Source organism: Cyprinodon tularosa, unplaced genomic scaffold (genome assembly GCF_016077235.1).
Source record: "Cyprinodon tularosa strain WSP-4 unplaced genomic scaffold, ASM1607723v1 ctg24, whole genome shotgun sequence".
Taxonomy (NCBI): Eukaryota; Metazoa; Chordata; class Actinopteri; order Cyprinodontiformes; family Cyprinodontidae; genus Cyprinodon; species Cyprinodon tularosa.
Genome location: NW_024038896.1, coordinates 1,900,249 through 1,916,260, shown reverse-complemented (window position 1 = coordinate 1,916,260; position 16,012 = coordinate 1,900,249). Strand labels below are relative to the sequence as shown.

Below are 16,012 nucleotides of genomic sequence, written 5' to 3'. Positions count from 1 at the left end.
TAATTAAATGCAACGTGATAGTCCTTCATACAGAGGGAGAAGAAAGCTTGTTAATAACCTCCCTTTTGCATAATGCTTATGCTTATTAAGTGATCTTATTTCGTTTGAATGCTTTTCTTTGTTCTATTAGTCTCTGGTTTGTACAGAGCTTGAAAATGTATGTGTTTAAACTACAGAGAGAGAGAGAGAGAAAGAATGAGAATAAAAGAGGGGGGATCTTGCTGTGCGCGATGTCCTGCCAAATAAAAGCGCACATTCCCTGCTGGCTGGACCAACCTCTGTCCACATCAACAATTCTCAGTCATTATAGCTTAGAAACAAGAACGTCGGAAGCGTGCGTAAAATGCGCATCAGTTTGGATTGGCACCGGCGCAAACATGGATATTTTTTCCACGTTTCCTTATGATTAACTTTCTAAAATTGCAGGTTAAAGCTGGAAAGGCAACACAACACTTCAGATGTGACCGAAGGTACATCAACTCAACCTTAGAGACAATGCAGTAGTTGGTGCTTTCCAACTCTCTCCTCTCCCTCTAGCAGCAGTTGTGCAGTTTTCTTGATATGCATCCCAGCTGTGAAGATGACACATGTGTCTCCCACGGAGCGGACTGTGACGGGCGAGACATTCTCCGCTCTCCTCTGTGATCAGGACGGACTTTTCTTTTCCAAAAGAGCGCAAAATGATTTCCATCCACCTTTTCCTGAGAGGGACGGTCATTTTCTGGACGCTGCTTCTGGGTCATTCAGGTGAGCGCTGCTTTCTTTTCACGTTGTAACTTTAAATGGGAATTTAGAAGACATTAGCCTGTAAATAAAAACTTAATTTAAGGTACCAAAACCTGTGAATTAGGATGATTTTATTTTTTCCCCCAAATAACATTCCTCCACAGTTCTACTGTAGGTTTGCCCTAAAATCAATCAAATCACTGATTCTGCACTAAAGACTTTTGCCAGTTCAATAAACACCACTAAACATAAAATTATTTTTTAGGTACATATTTTATAGTGTACCTATTTTCTAAAATTTCATGAAACTTGTGTCGCCATATGTTCATTTTACCAAATGTTCTACATGAAAGCCTTTTTATATCATTTAATTTTCTATATTTTGTTAAATACATAAAATTATGTATCTATTAAATAAATTGTACATATATTTTGCAAGAGTAAGTAGCATCAAGGATGTTCTGATATGGATTTTTCTCCCCTAATATACAAGTAGAAGAGGCTAAATCCAAATCTTTAGTTTTTACTGCAGACTGGAAAAGAACATATTTATAATTACAAATATTTTAGTTGACCATGAACTAGTTCCAAGCTCTCCTCTGAAGAACGTCTGTGTGTATTTATCATGTTATTTTCCTTAAGGGGGATCTTAATTAACTATTGGCTTAGATAGTGTCTTCGCACAGTTGCATTGTGCATTATTTATTTCAACAGGTTGAGGTGTCAATTTGTCCAACATTTTGTCCTCTTTGTTTTTGTTTTTTTATTTCCTCTGATGAAATCTGTACTCTGGCACAGTTGTTTTAAAGCTAAAGACTGCAATCCAAAACTTGGGAGACATTCTTGACAGCAACAGGTAATCTGATTTAAAGGTTAGATGGCATGTTTGTTCAGTTAACAGACACTGAAAAAAGAAAAAATTAACAGAGCATAAAGATATCAATAAAGCCACTCCTCCACTGGCTGGCGAATGATGGATGGATGGATGGATGGATGGATGGATGGATGGATGGATGGATGGTATTTTTTGTCTTTTTAAGTTAAGTATTAAGGCCAGGAAGGACTAGAGCATACATAACTGTATATACTACCTATACAATTGTACGTTTTGTGTAAAAAATTTTTATACAATTTTCCATTGATTGTAATGTAAAGTGGGACCAAATTCTTTCTGTAGATATTTGGAAAAAATCCCAATAAACATAGCAATAGATTTGTGAAGATTTTCAGAAAAAATTTAACCCAAACTAAATATATGTATGTGCGCAGCAGAAAACTTGTACCAGTTAGCAACAGTCAGGTAAAAAAAAAAAAAAAATCAGGAATTCATGTATTGAAATACTTTGTAAGATATTTCTTGAAATTCATCTATATAGTGTGATTGACATTAGAGCAAGCAAACACTCTTTCTCATAACAATTAAAACTGCTCTATATCAATTATATACATTTTCACAAGAATGCAATTTGCAAAGACCAAGCATTTGCAAAAGCTTGCTCAAGGAAGGCTAGAAAAGAAAAAAACATTAAAAATTTGCATCTCTATTCTTTTTTTATTTAGCTTTTTACTGCTTCAAAATCTACATGATCTGGTTTTGGTTCATTTGCCACCAAGTTTAAGTAAGGATTTTTTTAATTTAAGCCTTACTGTTTTCTTTCCCTGATGCAAGTGCATGTTGTTCCTTTGCTAACTTTTTACTATAAGCACTTGACAGCCCAATTTTACCAAGAGCGCCTCTGGCTGAGGAAGCTGCTGACTCGATTCTCCAAACCAGTCAGTGTTTTATAGACCTGGCCAAGAGGCCTGGCTGGCATCCAGCCTTCTGAACCCAGTTTGTTGGATTCAAAAGGTGTCATCTCATTTCAAGACTCCACTGCCAGGAGGTTCTTTGATCTATGGTGCCCAGGATCCTTTATGTTTAGCCCCTCCTTTGGTGTCTCCCAGAAGCACTGACAAATGTACGCACTTCACCAGTACTGTCAACCTGATAAGAAGGCTCAGCTGGGATCTTCTTGGTCAGATTAGAATTAACAAACAAAGGCAACGGATGCGCCCAAAGTAGTTTAAAACCATTTACATGATTTATGATACTTTAAAACACCTCCTTGACCATTATCTTTATTTTAGAAGAGCATTTTGTTTAAATGTCAGTTTTATGCAGCATTTAAAGTTTCCACTGGGTTTTCCTGCATGGACAGCTTGGTTAAATGTTTTGGCAGTAACTGATTTTATCAACATGTTTTTGAAATAGTTTTTTAACTTAAATGTTTAAATATTGTATAATTTATTAAAATGCTGTCCACTATTTCACCTTAAAGTGAATCATAAAGTAATCAAGAACACAGTAATACGAAATCATCATAGGATATCTCATAATTTCTCTGGGGTGAAGTATAATGAGCCATGGAGCATGACCAATTCTGAAATGTCAGAATGTCAGTATAAAGCTTTTTCTTTCTAATAAAGTAAATTAGTTTAACAGACTTAAGTAGGTAGATTCTGACGTTTTAAGGTTTAACCTTACAGTAAGAGCCACTTGATTTTTCTAAGGATATTTTCATCCCTTCAAACATTATGCACTTATAATTACTTCAAAAATGAGATGTGTTGTTTTATGCCATAGATGTTACAGAAAAACATTAGATATGGCATAATGAAAAATCCTTCATTGAAAGATAATTAGTTGTCCTGCAGTGATCTGAGCATTTCTATTACCGTATTTTCACGACCATAAGGCGCACCGGACTAAAAGGCGCAGTCTCAGTTATGTGTCCCATTTCTGTATTTAACACACACATAAGGCGCACCGGACTATAGGGCACGTTTTTTATATACAGGTACATGTCCTCTACTACCTTTAAATAGCTCTACTGCGTATTTAAAAATACAGCGGGGGCAAAACTGAGTATGACTGTGCTTTATTCATGTATTTATTACAAAGTATTAATCAAACCTGGCAGCTGGCCGTGAGACAGACCACATCGCAGATGACACAGCGCTGTGATCACTCCTAAATTAACTTAAAATCCTGAAACCTGCCGACGGAATATGTTCGCTTTTATTGCCGGTATCCTGGTGCCTGCCGTTTAAATTATTTAGATGAAAAACACCTGCCAGCAGCCGCGGTGAGGCTGCTGTTGAAGGGATTTACTGTCGGTGCAACGCTGGTATGTGGGGGTCTGAGCGGCTCCGACAGAAATAGATAATCTGGATGAACTGACTGCAATTATTAAGTTTTCAGGTGGACTTTCTCACTTAAAAACATATTAAAACTACTTTATTCACACTGATCACAGCAAATATAGCTGCAAGATTTAGAAAAAACACCTGCCAGCCACCGCGCTGAAGAGGAGGAGACCCGCCCAGAGGCTGCTGTTGAATTAAGTTTTCAGGGAGAAAAATACAGCGGGAGCATAACTGAGTATGTTTGTGCTTTATTCATGTATTTATTACAAAGTATTAATCAAACCCATCAAAGTCATCATCCTCTGTTTCTGAATAAAACAGCTGCGCTAAATCAGACATGCCAATTTCCCCTTCTTCACTGTCAGTCACCTTCCGTGCAGCGCAGCTCCTCAGAAATAATGCCGGCTTTTGCAAAAGCTTGAACAACAGAGCCAGCAGACACTAGTCCAAGCAAGTGCCTTCCACTTATCCTGAAACTGTGGTCTCTGTCGGCCATCCATCGCTCCCACGCCGCTCGGAGCCTTACTTTGAACCCCCGGGATAGCGGCGAGCACAGCGTTCATTTGATTCACCTTTTTTTCACATCGGCTGTGAGATGGGCACGCAGCAATGGTGATGCGTGGAAAAAACCACCTAGTCTTCTCAGATACACCTGCCTCAGCCACGCATCCACCCAGCCTTTTTCATTTAATATCATATGTCATCAGAGCGCTGTGTCTGTCTCGCTGTCAGCTCCCAGATCTGCTTCTCTGATTGGTTGATGCGGCGCGTCCAGCAGCAAAACTTCAATTTTTCCATCTCGAGCAGCAGCAGCGCGTTGGCGGCGCTTCAGATGCTTAAACGATCCCGACACGCTGCACCAAAACGCGCTGCAGGACCTTTTGCTGCACCTTTACGCGCGTCAACCATTGACTTTGCATGTAAACTCGCTGCTTCTGCTGCACCTGCTGGGTCCGGTTCACACCGATGTCGAGCGGTTGAACAGCGAGCACAGCGTTAATTTGTTTCCCCATGTTTTTCACATCAGCTGTGAGATGGGCACGCATGGAGTTACAGATTAACAGCGATGGTGAGGGGTGGAAAAAAAAAACACCTGGTCTCCTTACATTCAGCCACTCTTTCATCATCTCCTCAATGAGGTGGTCTCAAAAGTCGCAGTTACAACACACATAGGGCGCACCGCACATTTTGAGGAAAAAAAAAGACGTTTAAGTGCGCCTTATAGTCGTGAAAATACGGTAATTATTATAAATAGATTTTTTTTATTATTCTAAAGGCTTAAACATTTGCCCTTAACATTTGCTCTTATTTGCAATCTGTTTTTGATTTAGATTTTGTATAGGACATCTATGAACATCTATTTTCAGGTTTGTCCACAGATTACAAATTAAATTCAGGAATACATTTGTCGGGGCCAGTCCAACATATGATCATACTTTGTAAAGCATCCCATGTCATACAAGGCTGTGATAATAAAGCTGGAACCAGACAACACGAATAGGTTTTCATGTTGTTTATCATTGTTTATTTAAGGAAAGGACCTCTACAAAAGTGCATGAACTGACAAGGAACAGCAGACAACTGGGACGCAGGGGAACTATCAGGACAAAACAGGCGAGGGGAAGCAGTCAGTGATGAATGGACATAGATAAACAGGGAATCTGGCGGGGGGACGAGGAAACCGACAGGCATTTAACCACTGGGAGAGTTAATGACTGGCATGAGAACAAGAGGTGACAATCAGGGCAATGTTGTGAAGTTAAAGACGTAAGTCAGGTAAACAGAAGGAAGGTGACTTTATAAACACAAAAAACACAAGGGAAGCTGAAAAAGACACAAAATTATCTACTACTTCACACAAATGTATGAAATGGTACAGTAAGAAGCCATTAATGAATAATAAACCAATGGAAATAAAACAAAAAAAAGGTAAAGGAAAAACACACTACCTGCAGATCATCCTATCCTGATGTGACTGTGACTGGATATTTTGGGTCATTATCCTGACAGGAGGTAAATCTCTGGTTCAGGTGAAAGTTTTTTGTAGTGTAACTGGTTTCTTCTAGAATTACTCTGTGTTTAAACTAATTGATTTTCCTATCAGCTCTGACAGTGTTCCATTTCCTCAGCTGAGCAAAAACATCTAAACAGCTTTACACTGCCCCAACCTTGTTCCAGCATGGTGGTGTGTTCACAGTCATATGTGCTGTTAGTATTTTCCTTAACATGTAACACTTTCGCATATTGGCCGAAAAGCTCAATTTAAGGTTTTCTCTGCCCCAGATCACTTACTTTCATGTGTTTCTTTTCTTCCCTTACATAGCTTGTTCAAAGCTGCAAATTTAGTTCTTGTAAATTTCTTTATCCAATAGGCTTTCTTCTTGCTCTGTTAAGAGATAGTATGTATCTTTGCAGCTCCCTCAGATTTTTGTTGAACTTCTTGGTTGCATTTTTGTCTCTACTCTCTTTCCATGTTTGGATGATGGAGCTGATCTTTGAGAGATGTTCGAAGACCAAAAGCCTTGTTTATTTAGATAACCCTAATTTAAAGGTGTAGTGGAGGATTTTTGAGAATTTTTGAAAAGACCCTTCCTCTCCACATAAAAAGAAAGTGAGGGAACGCTGTGAAGGAACACCTATTAAACTTGTGCGGGAGCATGCACAGGCACATTTCTCCTCGTTTTACAAGCAGTGATGCTAAATAGATTTCTCCAAAATAGCATGCCAAACTTTACCTGTTGAGTAGAAACTTTGCAACCAAGGCATCAGTGGGAAGCCCAAACTGTGCTGTCAGTGTACGCCATCATGTGAAAGAATCTCCCAAAAACACTCTGGTCTTGCTTCTTTCTTCTGAGAGCTTTCTCTTATTCTCATTTGCTTTCAAAGAACTGCTGTGAGAAAGGCGAGCTTCAACGACTGGCTTAAACTGTAGCTCAACGCATATATGTATACACCTGAAAGTGCAAATATGCAGAAACATATTGCCAGAATGATTGATAATTAGGAGTAACACCACCCGGAAAAAGAACACCCTCCACTATACCTTTAAAGCTTATTTTGTCTTTCATTTTTAAACTGTATGCATAAACTGTCTAATATGTTATCTGGTCCTTCTAATGCTGTTTTTTTTTAGTTTATTTAGCAGCATTAAATTAAAAGGGATATAAATAAAAATGTTTTCTTTAGCTTGTAGATTGTTATTTGTAAAATATGCTTTTCTTTCAGATTCTCAAACATAAACTGTTTTGTGTTTTATCTCATTAAAATCCCAATAAAATACATGAATATGTATTTCCTGAAATGTGGCAAAAAAAAGAAAATGATTTTAAGGCACCGTATAGACAGGCTTTTATAATATTATCCACTGCCTAAGCTTTAAAAAAAAAAAACTATCAAACTTCATGCTTTTCTACAGTTACTCAGCTTATAGTAGTAAATTGATGTAAAAAAAGATGTAAATTTGTCAGGAACTCAAATTAAGAATATAATGCACTGTGAGAAGCAGCAGATATAGATAAATATCAACTGTTTTTGTTAATATAGAGTATTCACCTTCTTTTCTACATTTCAGCAAGCTCTCATGTGAAGGTTGGAAAAATAGATCTGTTAATATGTTAAAAACAAAAGAGGGAAAAAAGTCAATAGCACAGCGGAAGGACTTCTTAGATGTTTAATGTTGACTTCTGTGATGAAACACCCCCATTTTCCCAGCTCTGGCACTTTCTTCACCAAGACCAAAAATAATGCCAAAGATTAACAAGTGTTTGTTGAATAGAAGAGAAAGCAATGAGGAAAGAATGCCATTACGATTCATTTGTCCACTATTGAATGCTTGTCTGCACTGAGATGGACTGGTGACCTGTCCAGGGTGTAACCCACCTCTCGCCCGTAGACAGCTGGAGATAGGCCCCAGCACCCCTCGTGACCCCAGCAGGGATGAAGCGTGACAGAAAGTAGTTGGATTGATGCTTGTCCATTTAATTGGAATGTTTGTGTTAATGAAAAATTAATAAGGAATACGTGCAAATACAGACTAAATGCATTGATATACATAGCAGTTAAGGATTGTATTTAATTTAGAAACTATAATAGAACAATATCACGATTATTATATTCTTATGAACTTATGAACAAAAACATTTTAGGCAACTAAACATCTTATTTTCCACAGTTTTTGGTCATGTCAAGACCCACTCTCATGCAGAAGATGAGCTCTTTAAGACGCTGTTCTCTGGTTACAACAAGTGGTCAAGACCTGTGCCAAATATCTCTGATGTGGTCATTGTCAAGTTTGGACTGTCCATTGCGCAGCTAATTGATGTGGTAAGTTTAAACTATGTATTTGAAAAATAGTGTTAATAATTGTAACAAAAGGATTAAAACTATCTTGTTGTTTTAATGGAAAATACTTTCCCCAAAAATGCCTAATAGATAAGTCTCAACCAATCAAAAGATTAAAGGATCTTCATATTTAAAAATAATGCAGGATGCAATGGGGGAAGTACTGAACTATATTGGGTCCAATTATAGAACTGTAGGTGCTGCTTTTAAATCTAATGATAAGTAATTGCAGTCACAATTAAAAGAATGTAGAAATGAACCTAAACCTGAAAAAATAGTTTGTTCAAGAAGTACATGCAAATAATCCTGGATCTGTATCAAATATGAAGATCTATACAATTGAATGTTCTTTCTTTTTACTGTATGGCGTCTGTGTAAATGCTCTATGAGGAGCTTTACTTCATACAGACGCTCATGAAGTGCTCTTCACACGCATGTTCTGCATGTTAAATGTGCAAATAGAGTATCACTGGCCCCCAGTATATAACACACATCAGTGCTTGTAGCCAATCACAGGCAGGTTGCTTTGTCGGGTCGGTAATCTTTCAAAGTGACAAAAGTTGACATGAGTGCACTGAAAAATCAAACCACACATGATCAGAGAAGGAACAAGCACTCCTGTGATGTAATTGAGGCCCCATGGTACTCTATTTGTGCATGTAACATGCACAAATAGAGTTCATGAGCGTCTGTATGAAGTAAAACTGCTCATAAGAGTATTTATTGTGGACTTTTGGCAGAATACTGACTCCATACTATGGCAGTTTGTTCTGACTTACAGAGATGCTGTCCAATAAACAATCTAGCGTGTCTAACTCTGCAATGCTTCAAGTTTATACTGACATTTTAAACTACTCTCAACCTATCTTTTCTTTATTCAATTTTTTTTGCTTTTTAGGATGAAAAGAATCAAATGATGACTACTAATGTGTGGCTAAAACAGGTTACAACTTTTTAATCTGTCATTCTTTCTAAGAACTGTATCAACCTTCTATACCAAATTTTTAGTGAAATAAAAACTCAAAGATCACATAATTTTCTGCTTGTCCCTCCCAGGAGTGGAATGACTACAAACTTCGCTGGAGGCCATCAGACTATGACAACGTAACATCGATCCGAGTTCCATCAGAGCTCATATGGGTACCAGATATAGTCCTTTATAACAAGTAAGTCTAAGCTCCCTTTCCATTCTCATTTTCCCATGAGAACTTTCTGTTTTGGATGGATTTGTTTTTATTGTATGCCCATAACCATACACAGGTATGTTAAATATGTGTTGTTAAGGCTTACTGAATTATTAAGTAATATAAGTACATAAATTCTTGTCAAATGCAAATACGAATTTAATAATTTGAGTAAATGGGTTTTTATTCAGCCCTATTTACTATTACTTTTGATAAAATACTGTGCAAACTAAATACTACTGTAAGGCACATGCATTTTAGATTTATGTTTGTAAAAGTCTTAAGAAATTTGTAGCATTTTCCTTTCACTTCAAATTTGAGAAGATTTTGGACTGGTCTACTATATCAAATCCAAATTAATGGTTAATATTTTAAGGGGTGTGATCTCGGATTCTAGTTTTATCAAAACCGACTCCATAATATTTATATTTAAGCTACATCTAATTACAGGCTCAGTGTTTAACCAGATACCAATATTTAAAATTATTTATTTTTCTTGCAGCTCAATGTATATAAGGTGACTTAGCTTCCACTTTCTATTGTTCTGTAATAACATCTTTTCTAAATCGCATTAGCTATTATTTTTGTCTTTGTTTAAACAATAACCTTAAACATCCAAGTATCTTATCTATTTTACTTTGTATTTACCTTTGATTTTATTTACGTTTTATGATTAACTGTAATCACATATATAGAATAATATTACATTTTAATGTTTTCTTTTAAATGGTTGATATTGCTATTCAAATACCATTTGTAGAAATCAAAACACTAATGAAACAGCTTGTTTTCTTTATTTTTAAAAGCTCCCTTTCAAAACCAATCTGTTTGAAGGTTTTTGATACGTGCATAGTGCCATCTAGTGGTGTAGTAAGTTGAATACTATTCGGATATTATGCTATTTGAAGAGCTTATTTCTTAATATGTTGAAGTTTATTCATTTCAAAATGAGGGCAGCTTTCATAAGTGAACTATTTTCAAATAAAATCCTACCTTTAATTTCCATTCCCTGCCCCTAAAGTCATTTCTCTGAGATTAAAATCAAGCAGGTTGATGATGCGAGTTCCGCTCCATTGAATGAGTTTAATCAGTCTGTGAAAATTAAAGTGGTGAAACTGATTAAATGATAGCATCTACTCAACATAAGCTCTTATAACTATTAGAATAGTACATAGGTTTTAAAATAAGAAGCATTTTCATGACTTTAAGGATAAAATATATTTCTATTTATAATGTCTTATTCCTCAAATTTGCTTTCCTCCTTGGTATGAAAATGTTGCATTTGCTTTGTAATATTTTTTTTCCTCTAGTGCTGATGGGGAGTTTGCTGTGACCCATATGACCAAAGCTCACCTCTTCCACACCGGTAAAGTGCGTTGGGTCCCGCCTGCTATTTACAAAAGCTCCTGCAGTATCGACGTTACCTTCTTCCCCTTTGATCAGCAGAACTGTAAAATGAAATTTGGCTCCTGGACCTACGACAAAGCCAAGATCGACCTGGAGCGGATAGAAAACACTGTGGATCTTAACAACTACTGGGAGAGTGGTGAATGGGCAATCATCAATGCTGTGGGAACATACAACACAAAGAAATATGACTGCTGCCATGAGATCTACCCAGACATCACTTACTTCTTCATCATTCGAAGACTTCCCTTATTTTATACCATCAACCTCATCATTCCCTGCTTATTGATCTCCTGTCTCACTGTTTTAGTCTTCTACCTGCCCTCTGACTGTGGGGAGAAGATCACTCTATGTATCTCAGTCCTTTTATCCCTTACTGTGTTTCTCCTGCTCATAACAGAAATAATACCCTCAACATCTCTCGTTATCCCTCTCATCGGCGAGTACCTCCTCTTCACCATGATTTTTGTCACCCTGTCAATTGTCATCACTGTATTTGTGCTTAATGTGCACCATCGCTCACCCAGCACTCACAAGATGCCCCGCTGGGTACACTCCGTGTTTCTGGACCTGATCCCACGCTGGTTGTTCATGCGCAGGCCAGCGCCTGACGGTCGGCGCCGCAGGCTGCTGCTGCTCCAACAGGAAATAGCAGCAGAACGGCGACAAATTCAAATAGCGGGGTACGAATCGAGCCACTGCATCAGCACCTCATACACCTGGATGAGAGAAGGGAGCTCTCTGAAAAACCCAGAGCGAAGCAGTTATGAGGATTTAGAGCTTGGAACACTGACATCATATTTCTCCTTCCGGCCCCCGTCTCCAAGACCTCCAGAGTCCAGTCCTTCAATGCAACAGAAAAAAAGCCAGAACTGCCAAGACTTGCAAGATGGTGTTGCAGGATTAACCAGACAGCCAACAGCAGCCAGGCTCAACTCAACCCAGAAGCCCTCTAAAGGGGACAGTTCGGTGTCAGAGTCACCTTTCATACTTTCTCCAAGCGTAATGCGTGCTTTACAAGGGGTCCACTACATTGCAGACCACCTGAGAGCTGAAGATATAGACTTTAGTGTAAGTATTGCTTCTCATATCTACCACAATGCTACAATTTCATCTCATCTTAAAGTAGCAGTCAATTAAGATAAAAATAATAAAGTTTATGGTAATTATACAACACCTCTTTTGAAACTAAGAAAATTCGCCATTTTAGATTATAAAGGTAGCATGTTGCACTCAGAAACTGTATGGTTGTATGAGTCAAAGGATTTTTACCTTGACCAGCATCCAGAACATTGTTCATATTTTAGTCACTACCTAATTCTATACCAAGATGGTACCTGGTAGCACCTGAGAAGAGGTGGAGCTAGAAGGGGTTCCGTCGGATGTGTGTGTTTGAGGGGTTCACCCCAAAACACAGGGCAGCAGCAGTGATACTCTTAGGTAGAAGGTTCTTACTAACCTGATTCTTCAGCTGCTACTATATTAACAATAAACTGATAACATAATTACAATATTTTAAAAATTCACACAAAAATATTAAGGTAAAATAGGACAAACAGAATTCATGATAGATAGATAGATAGATAGATAGATAGATAGATAGATAGATAGATAGATAGATAGATAGATAGATAGATAGATAGATAGATAGATAGATAGATAGATAGATAGATAGATAGATAGATAGATAGATAGATAGATAGATAGATAGATAGATAGATAGATAGATAGATAGATAGATAGATAGATAGATAGATAGATAGATAGATTCTTTTTGGTGCATTTTGTGGTCTACAAACTGCATCAATACAGAAGATATTTTTAGGAGTAGACTGAGATCTTTCTAAAAAGACAAGCAACTAGCAAATGTTTCTACAGATTTAAAAAACATTTAAAAAAGAAAGATTTTGATAACTCAGGAAAGGATAAAAATAAGATTCTTACCACACCAAGTTAAATAGCCATTTCAAAAACAATGACATAACAGGGTAATAAACTCCATTTTGTGCCTGATTTTATATGTGGATAAAGGGATTTTAAAACTACAAATGAGAGCAAAGACCAGCAATTTCAGAGTTTTTTCCTGAGAGGATTGATACTGTCCATGTACCATAAATCTCTGCATTAAGAGAATAGCGAGAAACAGTCTCTGAACTGACACGTTCAAGAAACTATTACTCTACCTAAAGGCAGTTAAAAGGCCAGTTCACAAACAAGATAGATTTACCTGATAAAATGTGTCTATTCAGTAAGCTGCATTTTTCTCTTTTATTGATTTTTTCTTCCCTCCCACTGTTGCTCTTTTATTCCACAGGTGAAAGAGGACTGGAAGTACGTTGCCATGGTTATTGATCGGATCTTCCTGTGGATGTTCATTATTGTGTGCCTGCTTGGAACAATAGGCCTCTTCCTACCCCCATGGTTAGCTGGTATGATTTAGCTTTTTGTGTGAAAGTTTGAAAAGAAGGAGAGAAAAAAAATTACAGCGCAAATCCAATTACAGTTTTTACTAGATAGTACAACTTTTATGAGCTCAGAATTCCCCTTGCTTTACTAAGAATGTTAAGACAACCTACTTCTTTTTCAGTTTTCCTTCTGTTATTTTTAATCTTTGTAGTTCTATTGGCAGCTATGGGATCTAACATGCAGTTTTTCAGATTTATTAAGTGATTATTGTGAAGATTTGACACTGCGGTTTAATGGACTTCACTGCAGCAGACTAAATATCAAAATGCTAACAATATGCTCTAATAAAAATGGATGCTGAGTTAAATCAGTATTGAGATGTAACTAAAAATAAACATGTGAACCTTTGTGTTTGTAAAACATCAAATTCTGTAACAGACCATAATCTTTGACCTGAATCAGTTAAGTTAAATACATTCAAGGTATCATTACTGTTATGAAACATTGGATGTGTCCGCCCTAACTCCTATATCCCTTAATCACTAAATAGAGCGCGGACTATATAGTGGACTTTATAGTGAACTCAAATAACCGTTCGGACAGATGATCCTTATTTTTCGCTCCCCATTGGTCACCTAACTCTGCCTCCCCGCATGGTACCTGCACCATCTTTGTTATTTGTACCTGACAGCGGGCCGCTATGACAACACATCCCATGATGCTTTGCAAGGAGAGCTCCCCTTGCAAAACATTCCAGGACCATGGATGATCATTACTTTTTAAAGTGCATTGTAAGAAATTTCAAGTCCACTACTTTTTCATCCTCTAGACCAGGCATCCCCAAACTCGGTCCTCGAGGGATGCTGTCCTGCAGGTTTTAGAGGTTTCCCTGCTCCAGCACAGCTGATTTTAATTGAAAGCTGATTAACAGGATTCTGCTCTACTGCAGTTATTATAATCAGCTGTGCTAAAGCAGGGAAACCTCTAAAACCTGCAGGACAGCGGGCCTCGAGGACCGAGTTTGGGGATGCCTGCTCTAGACATTCAGACAGTCATCTAAAATGGTGTAACGACTATATAGTGCCCTATATAGTGGTTGCAACATTTTAGGGCAGACATTCGGACACAGCCATTGGGTCTGGTTTTCATGTTTAATGTTTAGCTTTTTTTTCCTGGTTTTCTTTTTTATTTCCTTGTTTGCTTCTGTCCATTATTTTTTAATTTTCACCATCTTCCTTTAGCTCTTCCAGTCCACACAGATGTTGATCCCTCTGTAAATTTGATTAACCCTTTCCAACCTCCCAGTGTTAAGACTTTCCCCTCATTTCTGTTTGGGTTCTTGTTATACACCATCATGTTGGTCACTTGTGTTTTCTGAGAGTTTCACAAAACCAGGACAGCAAATTCAGCCGGGATTTTACAGACATCCTAGTGTAATTTAGTGTGGACTCGGTTTCACAAAAGCAGTAAGCCATGAGTTCCTATGGTGATTGATTCTGTGCAGCTAGCCTACTCCAGACCGGGACTACCATCACACTAGTTAATCCTGGGGCCTTAGCTGGTCAGTCAGTGGACACATAGCGATCAGAAACCAGTGAGTTTTATCGTATAGTATATTGTTTTCTTATCTATTGTTTTGTGTGTTTTTTTTTTGTTTTTTTTATCAGCCTATATTAAAACTCTGATAATACAGAAAGACATTTAATAGACTATTGCTTTGTTGTGGGGATTAGAGAAATGGCTGATAAAGAAGCAAAGATGTTGTCAATAAAGTCAGCCAATAAAAGTAGCTCCAAACACACGTCTTCTTTTTCCATGGACCGAATTACATTTTAGATAATAAAGAGTGTTTTTCTGCGGATGACATTTACCACCTCTGCCAACTGCCTTGACGTGTGTACTTGGCTCAGATTTTTGGCTTATGGTATGTTCCTGTATAAGGTAGGAGTTGCTGAGAATCTTAGCAAATGTATTGTTTGCTGCACCCTCAAAAGTGTTCAGCATTAGAAGAATCAGCACATCCTCCTAACCTTACCTAGCCACAGATGAATGACTACATCAAGGAGGGACTCAATAGCATTGAAGGTAAAATAAATTAGGCTACACATAACAAGAGAAACCTTGGAACAGCTGAACTACTTTCATTTCTGATCAAGGACTTCCTAAAGCTATCGGTGTCCTAGACTGTACACACATTAAAATAAAAAAAATAAAAGAGTGAGTTATGTTCAGGCCTGCCAACCACATACATGTGTTACGTGGAATAAATTACCTAAACGCATCATAAGTTTAGATGATCTTCAATGCTGACTGCATTTTCAGGAACACTGAGGAAAAAAGGCTTTTCTCGCTTCATGTATGATGTGTTTCAATTTCTCCTAATCCTCGTATCATAATATGTTCCTCATTTGATGTGAAGTATAGGGCACACAACCTCTCCAAAGTAACATTAGTGAATCTTTGACCAACCTCACAGTTGCTTTAAGAAAGGTACAGATGGATTACTTACCCCAGGTTTGACACGGTCGCTTTTTGAAAAAGTGAACCCAGACTGTACTTATCAAGCTAGGTCAAGCCTGTGAAGCCTGTAGGATAATCCATGATATCTAATATCATGGATTATCCTACATTTGTGTAACAGCCCTCTGGTGGTTTTGTAGTCTTATATTAAATAAATAAATCTGATGTTTCTAATTAACAAAATCAGAGAAAACATGACATTTGGTATGAGTGTCGTTATAGAATTTGATGCAATGAATTAT

The 16,012-nt window shown here is 37.5% G+C and overlaps 1 protein-coding gene across 1 annotated transcript; it reads left to right on the top strand.

Moving 5' to 3' along the window:
• The first annotated feature begins 220 nt into the window (after positions 1-220).
• Positions 221-14,087, top strand: chrna2b (cholinergic receptor, nicotinic, alpha 2b (neuronal)). The gene is made up of 7 exons (XM_038287564.1): positions 221-470; positions 541-747; positions 8,084-8,235; positions 9,152-9,196; positions 9,310-9,419; positions 10,748-11,915; positions 13,159-14,087. Exons 2-7 carry the CDS (start codon positions 681-683, stop codon positions 13,282-13,284), a joined length of 1,668 nt encoding a protein of 555 aa, XP_038143492.1. The 5' UTR covers positions 221-470; positions 541-680; the 3' UTR covers positions 13,285-14,087.
• Positions 14,088-16,012: the final 1,925 nt, after the last annotated feature.

Excerpts from the sequence above, each read along its gene's own strand:
- chrna2b (XM_038287564.1), top strand. The coding sequence starts at position 681 with ATGATTTCCATCCACCTTTTCCTGAGAGGGACGGTCATTTTCTGGACG. Across the intron at positions 748-8,083 it reads GCTGCTTCTGGGTCATTCAG|TTTTTGGTCATGTCAAGACC; the intron begins GTGAGCGCTGCT and ends TATTTTCCACAG. Across the intron at positions 9,420-10,747 it reads GATATAGTCCTTTATAACAA|TGCTGATGGGGAGTTTGCTG; the intron begins GTAAGTCTAAGC and ends TTTTTCCTCTAG.